This window comes from Brienomyrus brachyistius, chromosome 10, assembly GCF_023856365.1.
Source record: "Brienomyrus brachyistius isolate T26 chromosome 10, BBRACH_0.4, whole genome shotgun sequence".
Lineage (NCBI taxonomy): Eukaryota > Metazoa > Chordata > Actinopteri > Osteoglossiformes > Mormyridae > Brienomyrus > Brienomyrus brachyistius.
In genome coordinates, this window is record NC_064542.1 from 24358457 (window position 1) to 24379457 (window position 21001).

The following is a 21001-nucleotide window of genomic DNA, read 5'->3' on the forward strand; positions in this document are numbered from 1 at the left end:
TCTAATCCTCCGTTGTCCTGCCAGGAGAGCTCATTTATTTTTCTCCTTAGAAAAACACAGACCCCCAACTCTAAGTCCAGGACGGACAAACCAACCATCCTGTCACTTTCTGATAAAGAGATTCATACAAGCTCGTGACTTTTAGTGCTGGTTAGCTGGAGCGATTTAGAAGGAAGTCACGAATAACATGGTACTATTTTCTGACCTTGCACAGACACAAAGACAACTGTAGTTGTGACCCCCTCCCCCCAAAAGAATAGAACAACGCTGACAGTATTAGTATTCTAGATATTACTGAATGGTATGGACAAGCCTTTCACAAACATAAGCTTGCTATTATCACTGGCTTCACATTCACAGTGACTCACAATAGTACTGCAAAGTTCATCAGTGCTTCTGTTATAGCTGCCCATTGTTTGACAGAAATAAAGGTGCATTGACCCCAACTGCAAAGGTAGCTAAATAACAGGCGTAACCGACACCATCCGGTTGAACGTCGAGTTTAAGTGCTTCGCCTGGTTCCCCTTTCAATGACATGCTGAGGTTGTGCTGGTTTCAGGTTTCCACAGTCTAGGGGCAGTCCATCTGTGTGGCCTCTGAAAGTGCCTCAAACATCAGCTGCAAATGACTTCCATGTATGCGGATTCGTAATCGAAGGGATTCCTTTACGCTACTAACACAGCCTCCACAGCAACTATAGATACTGCCAACGTACAGGCAAACATTTCCCTATGAATTAGTTGTCTCGATGAACTGCTTGCCTGCATTACAGTGTGTGCATCCCTCTCCCAGAATCCTCAGCCAGAGTCACTCACTGATAAAGTTGGCCTGGCCCGTGTAGATGGTGTATTGCAGCTCGTAGGAGATGACGCTGAACTCATCCTCGGAAGACCAGTGGACAGTGATGGTGTCGTGAGAGGCTGTGCAGAGCTCGTCCCGTATGGCAGGAGGGTTCGGAGCTGCTCCGTGACAGAATGTGGGGGGAGAGAGATAATTAGTCAAGGCTGGACAGCAAGTAGGCAGAGGTTTGCTTCAAATGAATTCATGAGACAGACACCTTCCTTTGAATAAATTTGCATTTTTTTTTGCACGAAAGCAAATGCCTCTGTCAGCATCTAAGCAAATTTCCCAAGGTAATACACGCATGCTCTTTAAAATAAATGACATTACTACAAATACTCCCTGCCTAATCAATATCTGTGTTCATTAAATTGCAAATTGTATCTTAAATCTCACGTTAAAAAGTCATGCAGACACCCTCACCTGTTAAGTAATCCAGGCCTTCCAGAATCTTCTTCTCCCTGGAGAAATCCAGAGCAAAAGTGTCGAAGGCGTCATTGAGGTTGACGTCTGGGATCAAGACCTGGGAAGATGCCGTTGCCATCGCGACCCTAAAAGAGGCCACAAGGTGAGGGGTGTAGAAGCGGATGGGCAAAGGAAGCCTGGACCTGCCACTCATGGTCTCCAAAACCGAAGCAGCCCAGGTTCAGCTTAGCTTCAGCAAAGTTCGAGCCAGGACATCGGTTCCGTTTCCCTTTGGCTCCACACGATTCGGACGCAGAGGAACACAGACGGCAGGGGCGACGTGCGCTGACCTCTCGGCGACGCTCCTGGCGGTCTGCAGGAAGCGGGCGTGGTCGTTCTCCTTCAGGCTGTGCTCGGCCTGCGTGATCAGGACGCTGGAGCGCTCCAGGCACTGCCGGCAGTTGGCGATCTGCTGCGCCAGCTTGCGCAGTTTCATCACCTAGAAGGAGACAGCGGAGCAGGAGTCAAGGGGAGGTAGGAGATCTGGAGGAGGATGGAGGAGCCCAAGGTCTGGATGGTAGGGGAATTATTATCACAGGCAGAAGGGGGCTGGAGATACAGACCAGCAGAAAAACCAAGACACTGGATGCATGTGTTCTGGGGTGGGGGAGGGATTCCACTCCAAATCCAGCCCTATCAGATTTGAGTCAAAGAGCAACAAACTGTAAAAAGTGCCATTTTCTCATTCACAGCATATATGCACGACGCGTCTCATTTCGGAGGGAAATCTGATCGGACTTTTCTTTCCAGCTGACCTGCAAGCTGCTTTCACGCCGATAATGATGGAAGTGCAAACTTCCCAACTTTGACCTTAAGACAGCAATGAAAAGCAGCAACATGAAATTAATCTCAGACCAAATCACAAGGGAATAAAGAAGCATGCAGCCAAACTCCAACTGCCTTACATGTTCCACTCGAGCATTAGTGAAGAATCACTTAAGTCTATTTTCCATGTTATATTGCAGTTTCAGACTTGTCTTAGGAATTTATGATCCTTTTGATTAATCATCTGCAATCCATAAACCCAAGATGACACGGAGATTTGTAAAGACGTTTTTTTTTTCGGGACTAAATTAAAGGGTTGATAGCTAATCTAGTTATATTCATTTTATTTTCTAAAGAAAATCAGAGATGTGTCACGCTACTCATACGAAAACCGATGCATTTTGCAGATATATTCATTCCAGCTGATTACAAACAAAGTATGAAGAAACATAAAAATACAATTTAATTGAAAACAAAACATTTGGTTAATAGTTCAGATCAGTCAAACGTCGCTACACAGAACAGCTGGCAGTAAGAAGACACTGGGAACTTCCCAGTCAGCATTTCAGAGGCATATTTCACCAACTCAATTCATTATTAGTATTTCTGGCCACATATATCAACAAATTATCAGATGTAATTAGAGCTATGAGATGCTATGAAAACACACTGCAGATATTCAGATAGTACATGTGGTTACTGTTAGACATACTGCAGTTAAAAGGGACTGTAACTGCAGATTCTCAGTTCTGTCTTCGGTCATTCATTTCACATCTGTGACTTCAAAATTGTCAGAGCTCAGTAAGGATCAGTCTGGCAGCCTTCGGTGGTTCGCTAGAGCCAGTCAAACCAGTGATCCCAGCAGACAACCAGTGCCACTATCCCAATATGACCGGTTATTTCACTGAACGCATCACGAGCAGCTGTCTGGTCCCAGGTTGACTTTTTTAAACTGCAATTTTGGACAGCTTTTGTATTCATCTAATGCAGGAAGTCCACAAGAAATTAAACCACTCTTATAGAAACTTTCTTCGCATTTTAAACAGCTCTTCTGACATGAACATATCTAAAAATATGCAATCTGGCAAGAACGAATCGGGCAGACCCGCCTGGTCTCTCTCCTCCGCGCTCTTGGTGAGCTCAGATGACATAAGCCGCATTAATACTGATGGATTACAGAATTTCTAATGGGACTGTTTTGCTCCTTTAAAATGTTTGGAAGTTGTCGCCTCGCACATCATCTGGCGAAGTTAAAGCTGACATGGAAATCTGTGTCTTCTGTGCTACGGATTAGTGGGAAGGAGGGAAGCCGCTGGGAGTCAGTTCAATAGCCAGCTGCTCCATGTCCTGTAAGGTAAGTCCACGGGTTCTGGGCTGGAAGATGCATGCAGATTTCTTCACATGAAGGAGGGGGGGGTGGGTGAGGGTCTCAGTGCTCCCCCGCCCAACTGCAGCTGCCTTCCCCTGTTTATGGCGAAGAAGATTATCGACGACGGAGATGGTCCCGGCGGACAGTGGGGGGGGAGCTTGTGCAGTTGGGTCACGTGGACGGGGCTGATCTCAGAGAGCGTCGGAGCCGAGCTTCCCGGGGCCCTTGGACGCGAAATCGCATCGGTTCTGCCGCAGAGCAGCCCCCCCCCCCCCCCCTCCTGGCATCCTCCAACTTGATGGAGTTGGAGAGAGTTTCATATTGGTGGACACAACTTAATAAAATAAAGGCAAAGGACTATTTATATAGGGAAGCATTAACCCCCCCCGTATGGTCCTGCTCCAAATGATCTGTCCATACATGCAAAGGAGGGGGGAGGGGGCATGGTCGTACCGCACCTCCAGGGGGCCAACAGCAGGTCCAGCGAACAATCGACGGGTGTGAGGACCCGGCCAAGCTTACCCGAGCTGCGAATCTTCCCACGCCACTGTGATGCGTGAACTCACCACGCCGACGCTTACAGCGCCAGGCTAAACATCAGCCGCTTTTATCGCTGGCTGACAGAACGCAGCGAGAGACGCTGACAACGCCCCCTCCCACCATCGTCGCAGCCAGAGTGGCAGGCACCGAGCGCGTCCGGGATTAACAGCTATCCCACGTGTCACCGCTCAGCCCGAGACATTCCACACAAAGGAGCCTCTTATTTATACGACTGTGACTCCCAGGCGACTTTGTGACACCCGGATCCCGCGAGACTGCAGCGCTGCCCGGCCGTACCTTGGACTCCTTTATCTTGACGGCGATGACCTGCTTCCTCTGCCGGATGATCTCCACCAGCTCGTCACACTCCTCCACCAGCTTGGCTTCGTGCATGGCAGTATTTACCTGTGGACAGACAGGCCCGTGCATGGCAGTATTTACCTGTGGACAGACAGGCCCGTGCATGGCGGTATTTACCTGTGGACAGACAGGCCCGTGCATGGCGGTATTTACCTACGGACAGACAGGCCCATCACCGCCTCTGTACACATCTCCCGCCAGGCTTCACATGCACACAATGAAAAAGATGCAAACCTCCTGGTTGGTCATTTCAAATATTTGTTCCTGTTACATTTTGCGTACGGATTTGTAAATGAAAAACTAAAATCCCTTGATTGAAAAAAGATGGAAAGAATTCCTGGTGTTTTACACAAAATGGACACATTTCACTGTGTGTCTTTATTGGGTTTTCTTTACTAGAAAAGCTATTTTTCATACACAGAGAAACAAACACAGAGCTCCGCATCTTGCCACCTCCTGTTTCCTCAAATGATGCTTGTGCCATCATTGGCTGCGATAAATGTGTGCAACAAAAAAAAGATGATCGATCAGGACTGATCCAACAGAATAATAAAATACACTTTGCAGAACATCACTGCCCATTTGCTCGTTTGACATCAGTGCTCTTGGCCTAAGATCCAAACTTCTTCCAATGCAAGTTGAATAATACGTACACTGACTCATTTCGCTCTTGCAACTTTATTAATACAGGAGAGATCAATGTAGCGATTAATGTAGATCTAATGTAGACAAATAATACTAGCCAGCATACTGGAGTTGCTGTGCTATAGAAAGTGGGTTAAATGCAGTAAAATGTGATCATTGAGACAAAGTGGTTCTGACAGCTTCAGATGGATATTATCTGTACTCGCTAGACAACAGTCACCTGACCGCCCGCTGATGACACTGGACATCTGCTTGGCACTGTTCTCAATCCGGTCCTTGGGGATCCCAGGACAATCCACATTTTTGCTCCCTCCCAGCTTAATATCAGACAGTCCACATTTTCGCTCCCTCCCAGCTTAATGTCAGACAGTCCACATTTTTGCTCCCTCCCAGCTTAATGTCAGACAGTCCACATTTTTGCTCCCTCCCAGCTTAATGTCAGACAGTCCACATTTTCGCTCCCTCCCAGCTTAATATCAGACAGTCCACATTTTCGCTCCCTCCCAGCTTAATGTCAGACAGTCCACATTTTCGCTCCCTCCCAGCTTAATGTCAAGACAGTCCACATTTTTGCTCCCTCCCAGCTTAATGTCAGACAGTCCACATTTTCGCTCCCTCCCAGCTTAATATCAGACAGTCCACATTTTCGCTCCCTCCCAGCTTAATGTCAGACAGTCCACATTTTCGCTCCCTCCCAGCTTAATGTCAGACAGTCCACATTTTTGCTCCCTCCCAGCTTAATGTCAGACAGTCCACATTTTCGCTCCCTCCCAGCTTAATATCAGACAGTCCACATTTTCGCTCCCTCCCAGCTTAATGTCAGACAGTCCACATTTTTGCTCCCTCCCAGCTTAATGTCAGACAGTCCACATTTTCGCTCCCTCCCAGCTTAATGTCAGACAGTCCACATACAGGGAGCTGGGTGGGAGCTAAAACATGGGCAGTGCGGCTGTCCCTAAAGACCGAGTTGGCGAACACTTAAGCTTTTACGGGTCTCACAGCTGTAGGGAGCCGTGCCACCCGTCACCCTGGATAAGGCTTCCCATGCTGCCTCCTGTCCCCGCAGACGTGATTCATAGTGACAGCTAAAACATATGGTGCAGTCACTCGGCAGTTTGTCTTGGACGAGGCGGATTGCCGGGTGTATTAATGTTTTATTGTACGATTTGGAGAGATGGATCAGCCCCTCTGCTCCACGACAGAGCGATTTCCCGCGCCTGCTCGCTTATTACACTTTGACTGCAAACCAGGGCTGCTTTGCTGGTGGAAAATCCCTAGTGAAAACTGAGAAGATCAAGTGGCCTCCTAGGAGAGTTAAAGTGCTAATACATCTCAGGGACATACGCAGATAATGCTGCTCTGCTGTGTGTCATCATTCATCGTGTAATAGATCACACAATGATGTCATAAAGCAACAATAAAGTAGTAAAACAATTAGCATGTATCATATATGCAACATAAAATATATATTCTAAGTGCAAAGAGAAGAGCAGAAGCCGTGCTGATGCTGGAGAATGAGCTTGCCTTGGTCACCTGCTACAGATTCACAGTGTAATTAGAATGACCCACCTTATACCCCATAACCCATAACCAAACGCTTCATTTCCTGGACTTTCGGGCTGCTGTCTCTGAAGTAACAATATCACTTTTAGCCCTGACTGCTTCCTGAAACACTAATCTTCACAAATTACGAGCGGTCTAAGGGCGTTTGAGTGTATGCCATGTTTTACTAATGAGCTTTGTAAATGAAATACTGCACAAAAAGAAAAAAAAAAATCTGTGTGTGTCACAGAAATTCGCTGAGAGGTTAATTTCTGTTTTGTCTGAGATAAATCTCTCTAAATCGTGAATTCTCTGGATGGAGAAATTGGTATAAAAGACTTATAAATAAAAAGGACCAGAAATAAATCCATTAATCATTTACTTAACAGGCTGACATTTTGGAAAATCATCAAACGATAGCTATATATACACAAGTAAAACAGTGTACAGTGCTGAGTTGGCAGGTGTGTACTCAAACACAGCAGCCGACGAAAGCGACTGGGATGCGCAACTCCATCGCCATGGCGACACCCCGCGCTTGCCACAGGGGGTAATACAGTGAGGCCTGTCTCCAGTTTGACAGCCTGAGGAAGATGCTTAGCTGGCTGTCACGAGCTGCATCGCCCGTACTCCCGGTTCCCGCCGTGAGCAAATGGCTTTCGTGAGCCGGCGTCGTGCCCTGGCCATGTGGTGGGGGGGAAGACCTCTCCGTAAGGTGCCATCAGCACACATTGGGCTCACGTGGCCAATCGGAAGTGCTGAACCGCTCAGGACAGTGCCAGCAAAGGAGTCTGGGATTATGATCTCCGAAATTAGCTAGGAACACACTTAATACTCCCACTGACCTCAGCATTCTAAAGGTCAATCAGGAAGATAAAAGTGTTATGATATAAAATTCAGTAAAATCATCAATTGTTTAATTTAATGCAAAAAATTTCTGTAAGTGTTACAGCTTCAGTGAAACTGGTGTACCTGTCGAAACACTCACCATAATTTCTCTGTTAAATCAACCTGAGGGTTTCTCACCAAAACAGTGGGGGAGAACACACACACACACACACACACACACACGCACGCACGCACACACACACACACACACACACACCCAAACACACACACACACACACACACACACACGCACGCACGCACGCACGCACGCACGCACGCGCACACACACACACATACACACACACACATGCAAACGCACACACACACACGCACGCATGCAAACACACACACACACACACACACACACACACACACACACACGCCCGCAAACACGCACGCACACACACACACACACACACACACACACACACACACACACACACACACACACACACACACACACACAGCCTATTGATATCCATAAAGTACCCAGCTTTAATATCACAGACATGAGGCCATAATGCAAAATGTATGAAAAGTTGTAGACCTGCGGGGAGAGATCAAGTATAGCATTAATATTAACCATTTTAAAAAGCCAAGCAGATGTTCCCCAGTGTAATATGTTACAGTGCAATAGGCAGGACACTAAATTACAATGGCGTCACAGTCGCATAAGGAATCACTGCTATTGGTCCCCATATAGGACAGTAAACACAAGATCATTCTGGACCACAGCCAATGGGGCAAAGAGCTGCCCTCCTTTCTGGGTGGGGGGGACCTATATCCCATCACACAGCCCCCCCCCACCCCCACAAGCTCAGAGGCACTGACCCGCATTATCAAGCAATATCAGATGACACCAGATCATCTGCTTCATTTCCAAGGTGTTAATATTTTACGTTGTCTACGAAATAAAGACGTGGACGAGAACAGCTGCAAGCAGAGAAAAATGTTTCTTTTGTTAATTTTCTGGAACAGGTTCGCTCAACAGTATGGGATAAATAATTTATACAATGAATAAAATATCAGGAGTTACTATGCGGGGAAGTACAGAAGGCATTTTCATTGGTTTCATCCATCTGTAGTTAGAAAATTACTTATCATTATAGATTTCATTATTTGCATAAATATCTTACTATAATAGTTCTTTAAAATGCTCTATATGGCAGCAGGGGAAGGATTTAAAGGGTAATTTTAATTTTTGGGATCAGAGATGAAAAACAAAAAACATCCCACTGAATAATAATAAAGAAGAATATCTGAATAAAAACGGCAGTGTGCTGAGCCAGAGCACAGTGCACACAGGGCTGCTGTGACGCTATGACTAATCATACAGGGAGGCCGAGGCAGGAGCCATCCGGCGCCGCTGAACGCCGGGCTGCATTGTTCTAACCGGCCGCTTGCTCATTTAGAAGCGGAGCAGGAACGTACCTAGAGAGACGCCGAACTTCTGCTCAAAGTCAAATGTTTCTAACGACGGGGATGAGTGTAACATCCCTCCCTTGCCTGAAGTTATTGTGCAAATATTCATCAGAGTGGCGAATCATCATTCGGACGAGAACGCTGCACAAGCCGGGCTCCGTTTCCGGGATAAGACACGACTTGCGGTCCTTGGTTACCGGGAAAGTTGTTATCTCCAGGCGTCTCATACAGACGCTGTTTAGACTACAGTCGCGAGTGCATCAGCATTCCATGTGCGTGTGAGCAGTCAAAACAGAGTGGTTACAAAAAAAATAATAAACCACAGCTCAACCGACAATTCCCCACCCAACGTATTCGGAATGTTCATAGGGACAGTGTGTGGCCCAGCAGCTCGGGAAGCTGACCATAAGTTCGCAAGTCCAAATCCCAGGGTTGGCAAAATGATTTCCGTGTTTGGCCCTTGATCAAGGCTTTTAGCCCCTAATTGCTGCAAGAACTGTCTGGCCCTCTTTCCTCAAAAAAGAACAAATAAAGAACGTAACTTTGGATTAAAGTGTCTGTTAAGTGAATGAAAAATATACTCTAGCCATTACTCTTAATATGCAACAATAACTATTATCGCTAATAATACAAAAGGAGAAAATGGCCTGAGGTCATAAAGGCACACGTCTCTGTTCTTAACGAAGCCTTTCGAGTCTCCCAATAAAGCCAAAGAGCGAGTTGCGTGCCGGCAGCCTGTGAATGAGGCCGCTGCTGATGAAGTCAACAGCGAACATGCAAACACTGATGAATCTTTCATTAGCTGGACAAGGCGGACAAACTCGATTTGCAATTCGGCCATGTTCTGATTAGCGGAGCAGGGCCCCAGGTCCGACATGTTTTGGGGAGTACTGGAGGGGGCCAGGCCGGCGCCGGATCCGTGCCGCGCGTTAGCCCATCGCTAATGACACCTCCAGGGCGGTGCTCCAGGACCGGGAGAAAGCCAGGAATGGTGTCCAGCACGGGCACTCGGACATGAACACACACACACACACACCCGGGGCGACAGACTCCGAACCGCTAGCTGGAGGAGTTTCAATCAGACCCTGAATAAACAGCATTGTTATATAAACTCCTATCTTCATTTGTTCACCCAAAAGCGAGGAAGAACATGTACATCCTGAGCTGAGCAGCATGAGAATAAAAGTATAAAGGTATCTAAGGGAAGACATACAGAATGGGGACTTCGTCATGGAAACAGAGCTTGTTTTGAGAAGTCATTTCTGGGGGAGAAGTCACGTTTTTAATAAGCGTCAACATCTTTAAAGCCCACAGCCCTAGAGGGGAAACAGAGACATGAATAAAGAGCTGAGAAGATGCGAGAATGAAGGCCTTCGAGAGACGAGTGTGACGAGCGGCAGCGACCGTCGGCCTCAGGAGCTCACCTCCACCTGTTGGCAGATCTGGATGAGCTTGGCCATCTGGTTCTCCAGCTCACTGTTCCTCTTCACCAGGTTGGTCAGGTTGTTCTCTAGAGTTTGCTGCCAAGGAAAGGGGTGAGGGGACACAGTTAGATAGGGCATTAAACCCCGCCCCCACTGAATCCCTGTTACTTAGCATGGTAATCGGAAACTAAGACTTTGGGATGAGATTTGTGCTGATGGGGCAAGGAATGGGAATGTGTATGATGGTGATGGTGGACTTATTGCTCGAAAGCACGGGGGGGGAAGGGATTTTACGATGTGAATGCCTCACAAACAGGTTGTAAGAGAGATATCTATGGCAAGTGTTAAGTGAAAAGTTAAAAACAAAACAAACGAACGAACAAACGAAAAAAAAAAACGAAACGCAAAACTAAGACCTTGAGTCACCAAACAGAAAAGCTAGAAAGGGCAGCTGATGGCAGCTGAGGAACCAGCGAAGATCCTACAGCCACCCTGCTAGTGGGGCAAACCTGCACTGAGCAAACAGCCAAAGCCATCCAGGGGTTACATAGTAAGACCATCACACGCTGCTACTTCCCGGAGAACAGGGCCTCTTGCACTTTTAAATGTTCCATAAAAGGGGTTAGTAGACTAGAATAGGTGGTCTCTTCATCAACACACTCAAACTAAACGCTCACAGCTACAGCTAATCACTGCAGTGTTGTGAGAAGCACCAACCACAAAGAGGAACAGAATAAAAATTACTACACACACTCCAGTAAACCTTGTTTGCTTTGTCATAGAAGTAGAAGCCACAAAAAGAAAACCTACCAGTTGCATCGGCTATTAAAAGATTAAATTTCGCAACAGATGTAGCATCAATTCCATAAATTCGGCCTGTCGCATCCAATTCAGTACACGATGATACCAATCAACTGATTTCACCTCCGTTGCTAAAAAGACCCTTGTTAGTGGAAAAAAATGCAAATAAATATGTCCATCATGGTCAGCGACGACCACACTGATCATATATGACAACAGTGACGGCCACACAGAGAAGGACACAGAGAGACAGCGGGCACAGTGGGGATTAGATGGCATGATGGCAGACAGCAGCCTGCGGATCCGCAGCAGCCTGAGAGTGACGACGGCGGCGGCGGCGGGAAGCAAAGCAAAAAGCAGCTTTTGAAGCGAGCTACTCATGCATGTGAAATGCGGCCGAAGACTCCCCACACAACCCCCCCTTCTCTGCTGGCTTCCCAAAAAAAAAAACAAAAAACAAAAAATAACAAACAAAAGAAACCAAAAGGGTGATTTAATAGGCAGCCAATGACTCACCGCAGCGCTCGTCTTTGATGCCTCCATGATAACCGCTTCAGATAGTCTGCCAGGGCTCACTTGAAAAGCCTATGAACGTACACACAAGCGCACACACACACACACACACACACACACACACACACACACACACACACACACACACATAGAGAGCCTTACTGGCCTGCGACATCCCCTTAACTCCTAATTCCCCAGGCCCAGGTGGTGTTCAGATTCTCACCTTGCCCTCACCCTCCTCCTCCTCTGAGGCTAGATCTCAGCACCCAAATGCAGCTCAAACCCCCAGCGTGTGAGAATCTGAGATGAGATCGGCAGTTATGCTTGTCCCTGCAGTACCACCCACCCCCATTCGCATGATCCCAGAGTCTGGGAATTACAGGAAGAACTTGGGGGTTGTAACAAGTTCCCTTTCAGGTAGAGTGTAGATGAGGATCTGGGCGGGTGGGGGGGGGGTGGGGTCTGTTTCTCTCTGCTCAGTCTTGCTGAGGAGCAGCTGCAGTGGAGCCCACAGACAGACAAGCTTTCAGCAGAAGGGGAGCGATGCTCGAAACATGCTTGTTAAGCCAGACGGCCTAGACTTCAAAGGCGGGGGAGAGGGAGAAAGACAGAGGGAGAGAGAGAGAGGGATAGAGAGAGAGAGACAGGGACAGAAAGAGACAGAGGGATAGAGAGAGATGGAGAGAGGGATAGAGAGAGAGATGGAGATGGGGACAGGGAGAGAGAGAGAGACAGAGGGATAGAGAGAGAGACAGAGGGAGAGAGAGAGACAGAGGTATAGAGAGCGAGCTGTTTGGCTGGTACATGCAGAAGCTGATGGGCATGACACAGGCTGCCCGCTCTGCCCACACCCACACAGAACACAGCCAGTGCGATACCTGCTTGCCCCAGGGGCAGGACTGCCGGCAAAACCAGCACTGAGCATCACCAAGTCATCCCGCCATGACAGCAGACTGCACGCTTGCAGGCATCCCCACCGGCCATAAAGAAGCGGCTTTACTTCCCAGAGCACACGGACGGCAAACATCTCAGACTGCTCAGATGTCCCAGCCACTTATTAAACTCTTATTAGCTCATTCATCTGATGTTTAGGTTGAAGAATAAAGCAAAACAATAAGGGTAAAACTATTACTTGCCCAAGTCTAAAATTTGGCAAAAAATGAACACACACTGCAAATACCGTCCTTCATCTGTGGTTGTAGTTTCTAAAATAAATATAAAAAAATCAGTTCCTGAGGCTACAAACTCAACTTCAAAGACGACGCCTTAATTATTTTTGGATTCTCAAGGCTTTGATAAAGCCCCCAGATCAGATAGGTTATTAACGAGAGATCCTTCAGTGAAAAGCCATGCCGCTAACTATAGCCCCGTTGGGCAAAGATCTTTTATTGAGTATAATATAGAATGCAGTAGCATGTCAGACTGACTCGCCGTGGTCAATGAGGAGTCAGGCCCGGTTCATACAGGGTCCAGACTTGTTAATGAGACTGAGGGGAAGCTTGGAGTCTGCGAAGGGAGAAGCCCTGTTCACCTCCTCTGTCACTGCCGCTTCACAACGGGCAGCAAGTTCGGAGGAAATGTCAGTCCTTCATTACAGGTACCTTGGGCCCAATTAATCCCAGTCATCCGCAGCAATGGTCATCCAAAGTAACCCCAATAAGCATTTAGCTAATGGACAGTGAAGGTGTGCATGGGAGAGAGGCAGCTATCTGACATGAAGATGATGGCCCAGGAGGGTTTGTAGAGGGGAAATCTTCAGCAGACACCGGGAAGGAGCCAGGTAAGATCTCGGTCTCTGCTACAGATGGCGCACCTGCTGCCATTTATACCCAAATTCAGGTCTCACTTCCGCTGATTTCTCTCAGCAGTCGAGGGCACTTTCCATCAGCCATCCCTGAATTCCTTCCATCTCCACGGCTTTGGCAGAATTAAGCGAGTCTCCACTGAAGTGGGTGGCTAATTCAGGGATACTGTTGTCACCAACCCAAAGGGACGGACTCTCCGGAAAGCACCCGGCAAGGGATTAGCACACATGTGGCGAGGAGTGAAACAAAACGCTTGAAGGTTATCGGGACAAAAGTCTACAACTCAAGTCACTCTCTAGAGAAATCAGCATTTTTCATCCCTTTGGGTAGTGATTTCATACATGCAAAACAGCTGAACCAAGAAGAAAAAAAACATTTAAAAATCAGGTATTTTTAAATTATAGTCCCAAAGGACAGCCCCAAGAAGCATCTGAAAAAGTAGAAAATGTGTGAGAATGTAAAACTGAGCAATGACTTCTACACCCAAGTTACTCACCCCAACCATAGCACCATAATTACGGTCAAGCTTTCACTTTTAATTACTACAAGGTAAAAATGTGCAATTTTGCTGAGGCTTATTAGCTCAAAAGACTAAAAGGGCCTGCAGAGATGATCCACCTGCCCCCATCTTCTCCAGGACCAGCAGCAATAACCTGACTACTGACAGGCCATCTGTCTCCCTCACAATCCACTCTTTTTTAAAACTTCTGAGATTACTTACCCGAGATTCCGAACGGCTCCCTGGTCCTACTGGGAACAATCGCCCAGACTGCATTTCTGTCTGAACTCTCTCACCTTCTAAACTTTCACTGAACCACAGAGCAAGGGCACTATTACGGTTCTACAGCTTCTATAGAACTGAACCAGATCAATGTCTCATTTGCTGTTTGACTAAATGCACAAAACAAGTTTCATCCATTAGTGACAAAGCTTGTTTTGAAGCGAGACAAGAATAAAACAAAAATAATGGCAAAGACAATGGGGAGGGGGGGCAGCACTGCAGTTAGCACTGCTGCCTCTGGGACTGGGGTTCGGGTCTCCACCACGGCTCCATGTGTGTGGAGTTTGCATGTTCTCCCCACGTCGTTGTGGGGTTTCCTCCGGGTTCTCCGGTTTCCCCCCACAGTCCAAAGACATGCTGTACTACTTGCCGATTGGGCTCACAGCTCGACACTAACAGTCTGTAATGAGATTTCTTATAATCAAGCGTATCAGTTTTGGAGATGACCCGTCATGCATATTTAGCGGATGCCCTACAAAGATGAAGGTACTCGGTGTGGGACAGGGCAGAATGAAAGCAGAGCATGATGGGAAGAGGCTGCTGGATCGCAGCTCCCCAGACGTTAAGAGGAATCGAGGCTACCGATATCCTGCACATCCTTTGTCAACACCAGCCTGCTGAACGATAAACCGAGCACCGAGACAGGACCACTGCAGGCATCTGCATGAACCAGGGCAGAAAGCAACTGCTGTAACGACCATTATTAGATCATGTTGCAAATGGTTTAAGTCGAAAATTTAATTTGTGAAATTGAAGAGTTTCCTCAGTCAATGAGATAAATGGCATTAATTCAGACAAGCATGGGAAACTGGAAAGTGATTCACGTGGCTCGCCTGGAAAACAGTTTTCATTTCATTTGAGTAACACAATTAGCCACGTGGCTGCCGCTCTCTCTCCACAGAGGCACTTGAGCAGGGCTCTGCGGTGAATCACCCCGCTGGATACTAAACGGACAGGATGTGCCGCCTCCTCCTCTGGAGTTTGGGCGGCGTGCGGAGAAACCCTCCGGGTCGGAACGCCGGGGCCTGGCTCAGCCCGGGAAGCCGCTCGCGTTTACAGGTGCTCGGTGACATCACTGCACTGGAATGCCACATGCAGGGGTGTGTTTGTCGATTCTGGGGTCCCCTGACATCGCAGCTCCCCTAAGTGTAATGTCCGTTGTGGCCAACAGGGGGCCCCAAACCTCAGGGGCCACACATAGATGCATGGTTTTAGTGGTGGTAAACACTGCCGCTGGCTGCATGCCTGCTCTAGGTGCCCCCCGGCCTGCAAAAATTATCCATTGAGTAGGTGGGTTACAGAGAGGTAGCTGCTGTATTTATACTGAACTATAGTCTAGCGTAGACTTCAGGGGGAAATCAGTTTCTTTGAGATACAGGGGTTCCTACAGTAAATTTGACAGGCTTAACGGTACAAAAAAAAAAAATGGACTAAATATTTAATCCAACGTGACCTTCAGCCAGCACAGAAAGCTGCCTCATTGATGGACTTCGGCTCTGACCACGGTCGCACTTTTATACTTTGCTTCTACTAAAGTGGTCACATTTATTCGTTGGTTTGTTTGTTTATTCCATGTCTATTTTAATCTTTCTTTTGTGTTGACTGTGTCTACACTTAATGTATGAATGAGCCGCTGAAAACCGGAGACAAATTCCCCGTATGTGTGGACATACTTACGCGGATTTTGATTCTGACAGTTTTCAGTAATGCTCAGCATTTACTCATCTGCAGTACTGAACTTTTATGTGTTGAGTAGAACGGAGGTCAATAATGCGAAATGGACACAGGATACTTTGCCATAATTGTAGCAGAAGCCGTCACACTCAAAAACACAAAAAGTTGTTGCACCTGACATCCACTAAACTGTGAGACCCAGAAGAATTTTTGTAGGGTGACTCTTTTAACGTATTTAAAGACCTTGCTGGAAAGGAGATGGAGATGGAATGGAGACACCCGACAGACAAAGACAAAGGGAGAAGGAGTAGATGGTTACTCAAAGTGCAGGAACGACACAGCGGATGACAGATGGGCTCAGACGGCAGATTTCAGGGGATTGCATTAAAACATTAGCAAAGACAGTTGCAGATTTTAACAAAATTCCACTGAATACTGATTGAAAAAAAATCCAAACGGAAAAAGGCAGAGAGCAGGAATTAGCCGGCTGTGAACGGCACCTTGGCACCATTTGCTAATTTGATGGCCATTTCCACAATGGTAAGTGCCATCAACATCAGTCATTCAATTCTGTGAATTTCAATCATTAGCATAAGAGGGGACGTCTCCCGAGAATGAGGCCGTCTGACGAATGCAGGGATGCCAGCAGCGACCTCCAATCCTGGTGTGAGGTGGGAGACAGACACCCTGTCTGCTCCGGCACTTAGATGCTAATCCAATCAGACTTCCTTGTTACCCTTCACTTTGACTAATCACTATGGGGATGGGGGCGGGGGGGGGGAGGGGGGGTTGTTACACATTTATTTTCGTGTCTCTCAGACACCGTTGAGTTTGTGATGATTGTGCGGCTGACTGATTATTCTGTTACTCAAATTTCCCGCCGAATTCCACGAACTTACCGACAGGACATTTCACTGCACAGAAGCACTTTGCAGCCTGTTATTAAAAACTACCAGGTCTGCTCTGCAGCAGCACTGTGAGAAGAGGAAGCACGTCAGTGACAGACGCAGTGGCTGCCGGTCAGAGACTCCTGACATGGCTCACCATGAGTCATACGTTTGTAATTCAGAACACAGGCCTTCCTGGGAACTTCTCCAATCGTCTTTGGCTTAGAAAAACATCTTCTGCACTGTTCAGCTACATGCTGCCTCTGAGTAAAACATCTGCAATGGGACAAAACCCACAAGTATCTCACTCTCTGAACAAGTTTACGCTAAAGTTTTATGACGGTATGTCACCGTCCAAATGTATCGCTCATAGACTAATAACGCCACAATTGCTCCCTTGTCCGAATAGGATCTGGCTATGCTTGGCCGAACAACTAGCTATAAGTTCTCTATACCTTTTAAGTTAAATTCCCAGTTCATTCATATAATGCCACAGCAAAATAGCATTCAAAGGGACAACGCAGTCTCATTATAAATATGCAAGTCAGTTTCTAGTTCCATTTTATATTGCATCTCAATATTAAAGAGTCGTCGCTTCATGTGTAAGAACTGCAATGACTAGGCTCCCATTGATACACACTGAAATACAAAATATATTTTTAACATAAATGGAAACGCAGATTTTTAGGTCAAAGTAAACTTAGTAATGTCCTGATTCACTGCTGGTGCTCTGAAGCCTTTAAGAAACCAAAGACGTGTCCTACTTGTTAACTGGCAGGAGGGAGGAGCAGGCAGCCCCCTGGATGCACAGCACACGAGCAAACCTGCAGACCTAAATGCACACCGTCACCCAGAAGCTCTCCGAGGCCTGCTGCAGCTGGGTGCTTCCTTTTTATAGTGTAGTAGCTAAAATTCGGATCGCAAGACATCAAAATATCAAAAAAGCAAAAGATATATTCCCTGTAGGGTGCAGGGGACACTCGCTGCTTTTTAAATATGTAAATACATTAATAAATAAATCAATAGATGGACAGTAAATATAATAGTGCTAAGAGAAGGAAAGAAGGGTCAATGAGAGCACAGAATTACCCTCAAAGGTACCGTGTTCCCACCAGACAAAGCCTTTGAACGGGATGGATGATTCCGGCAGGGGCCCGTTACCCAGAGCCCACCCCCCCGCACCTCCACATGCTGGGCATCAGAGCTACTGCACAGCAGCAGAGGGGTCAGTGAGCGTACGATGGGCCGCGGCCCTAATGCCCCCAGGGCAGGCGAGGCCCGGGGAGCCGAGAGGCCACTCCGGAAAACACCGGGGGTGCCGATGTTGCTGACAAGCGGGCGGGAGGCAGCAGGCTGCCCTTCAGTGGGGCATGCAGGGATTATTTATAGAGCGGCTCCAGAGAGACTGGCATCTACAGCGCGTTCAGCGGGCAAACATCACGCCGGCGTCCGGGGCGGCTGCTACAGCCTTCCACAGCCCCGGTGGGACGGCCGTACTGGAGAAGCAGCCGAGCAGCTCGAGGAGGGCCCCCTTTTCGGGGGGTTAGTAAAACCTAGCTGGCTTTATGTAAACAGAAGCAAACATGCCACAGACAGCCACATGCAGGCAGGGCACAGCTGACGGCTGCCGATTAAGGTGTTGACTCATCACTCTGCTTCTATTTCTTAAGAGTCATTAAGTCCCAGAGCAGATGACTAAATGGGCAAATAGTCATAGAAATGGAAAAGCACTTCATGGGTCTAACAGGAAGCCAGGCTTGGGGGGTATCTACTTAATCAAATTGTCATGCTGCCCAGACATTATACAGCATTTGGATCATATTTTCAAAAGCAAAGCTGTTTTGGTATTTTTAAATCATCCAGTATACCACGGTATTCTGGAAATACCACGGTTTTTTGAAACCTTGGCCGCAAAATAAGATGAAGGGGTAGGAAGACGATAAAGGACAGCAAACTACCGTCATACTTCCCAAGCCTACAGACATTAGAAATGATTCTTACAGTGTAATTAAAGCTGTGTGTTTATGAGGCACCAAGAATCGTGTCCAGCATCAGTGTCCACAGTCATGCAGAATAATCACGGTCGATGGGGTGAGCTTTGGCCCCCGGCCAGAGAAAACATCCAGGTCGCAGTGAAACTGAGCGGTTATGATGCCAGCTCTGTGGGGCCGGTGAGGTCGACCTCGCCAGCCCAAAGCCATCATCTGGGGGGCCTTTAGCCTGAGCGCGTAGCATCAGCAGAGCAGCATAAAGAATTCGGTATGTGGGGGCCTTGAAGGCGGGAATAATGATTCCGTGTCAATGTCGTGCCACAAGGGGGCACCCCCCTCAAATGAGCACCTGTGTTCCCCCCAAAAAAATCATCCTAATGGATTGCCACCTCCCCGGTCAACTACCCCCACCCAGTTGACAACGATCACCATCACCAACTGCTACTTGTTCTGGCGCCGACCCTGGAGTGACAGACAAGAGAGGTCCAGCGACACTTTGGCATGACGAGTAGCCGTGGCGAGAAAAAGGCCCTGACGGTTTATCGGCAGTGCGCTTCTCGCCGTATTCGCGGCCCTGGTGGTTTATCCGCAGTGCGCTTCTCGCCGTATTCGCGGCCCTGGCGGTTTATCCGCAGTGCGCTTCTCGCCGTATTCGCGGCCCTGACGGTTCATCGGCAGTGCGCTTCTCGCCGTATTCGCGGCCCTGACGGTTCATCGGCAGTGCGCTTCTCGCCGTATTCGCGGCCCTGACGGTTCATCGGCAGTGCGCTTCTCGCCGTATTCGCGGCCCTGACGGTTCATCGGCAGTGCGCTTCTCGCCGTATTCGCGGCCCTGACGGTTCATCGGCAGTGCGCTTCTCGCCGTATTCGCGGCCCTGACGGTTTATCGGCAGTGCGCTTCTCGCCGTATTCGCGGCCCTGACGGTTTATCCGCAGTGCGCTTCTCGCCGTATTCGCGGCCCTGACGGTTTATCCGCAGTGCGCTTCTCGCCGTATTCGCGGCCCTGACGGTTTATCCGCAGTGCGCTTCTCGCCGTATTCGCGGCCCTGACGGTCTATCGGCAGTGTGCTTCTCGCCGTATTCGCGGCCCTGACGGTTTATCGGCAGTGCGCTTCTCGCCATATTCGCGACCCTGACGGTTTATCGGCAGTGCGCTTCTCGCCGTATTCGCGGCCCTGACGGTTTATCCGCAGTGCGCTTCTCGCCATATTCGCGTCTTCCTGCTCATCACAAGCTCTCGCCGTCACAAGCTGGACACTGCAAACACGGCCATCTGTCATAACGTCTGATGACTCGCTGCCCCCCCAGCCCTAGAAAGCCCCTTACGCTGCTCTCTGCATCTCTAAGCTTTGCATGCCATTCAATATTGTGGGCAATCGTGGGCTGTTATCGGGAAATCGATACGGAGCCGGCGGTGGTCTGAAGCACAGCCCCCCCACAGAGGTGCTCAAGCATGGAAACTGCTGACAGGACTCACTCCAGTTCCACTGGGGGTGTGGGGGCGACATTAGTCGGCGGCCAGGGGGAGCCCAAAGCTACCAACACTCAAGTGACCGCCGCCCATAAATGTGAACGTGCTAATCGATGTGTCTGGTGACTTCCTGTCGAGAATAGGGGAGGGGACGACAGATGACATCCTGGCCAACTTGCAAAGAAAGTTGAGTTGGAAATGGAAGGACAAATATAGCAAATATAGCACAGAATGTGTTTTTGAATAATCAGAAGTCAGAAAAAATACCACTGCATGTTTTTAGGAAGAAGCACAAAGAAATGCTTCTTTACGGAAAAAAATCAGACTGGACGGTGTTGGGAGAATTTCTGGGATGGAAAATCTGGGATCAACATGTTGGAGCTGAACGCCAAAGTGCATGTACCCACTGGCCATATCTGGTGTACCCTGCTCTTTCTGGGCTGCGCTGTAGAGGGACAGAGGTCTGGACTGGGCAGGATGCAGACGGCGTCACGTCGGGACCGAGTGGGGGGAGGAACAGGAAGGAGAGGCCCTGACATTCCGACACCAAATGGAAAAACGTACCTGCCACGGCTGGCAGACTGCGACTGATCCGGGCTGCAGATCTGCAAACGCACTGACCTCCGCGCACTTTATTGTTAAAAGCAAAGTGTCAGCACGGTTTCAGGAATAGTGATAATAATAAAAAAGCAAGCCTAAAATAGCCCATCTTTTTCCATACTAAAAAGTCAGAGCACGACTGCTTGCGCATTACAACAATACAACGATGCACATTAATAGCAATGGCAGGACGTACAAGACAGGATCTCTCAGTAAG

At 48.1% G+C, this 21001-nt stretch overlaps 1 protein-coding gene across 5 annotated transcripts in view; it reads right to left on the reverse strand.

Annotated features, from left to right (window-relative positions):
* mid2 (midline 2) overlaps positions 1 to 21001 on the reverse strand; it is a 111563-nt gene that overhangs the window by 13039 nt on the left and 77523 nt on the right. For 4 of the 5 annotated variants that reach the window (XM_049027570.1, XM_049027569.1, XM_049027568.1 and 1 more), the window contains exons 3-8: positions 11578 to 11646; positions 10261 to 10356; positions 4277 to 4384; positions 1596 to 1744; positions 1264 to 1391; positions 816 to 959 (exon numbers count right to left, since the gene is read on the reverse strand). In XM_049027570.1, coding sequence (XP_048883527.1) covers positions 816 to 959; positions 1264 to 1391; positions 1596 to 1744; positions 4277 to 4384; positions 10261 to 10356; positions 11578 to 11646 — 694 coding nt within the window. The remainder of the gene's footprint in view (positions 1 to 815; positions 960 to 1263; positions 1392 to 1595; positions 1745 to 4276; positions 4385 to 10260; positions 10357 to 11577; positions 11647 to 21001) is intronic. The other variant, XM_049027571.1, reaches the window with a different exon arrangement.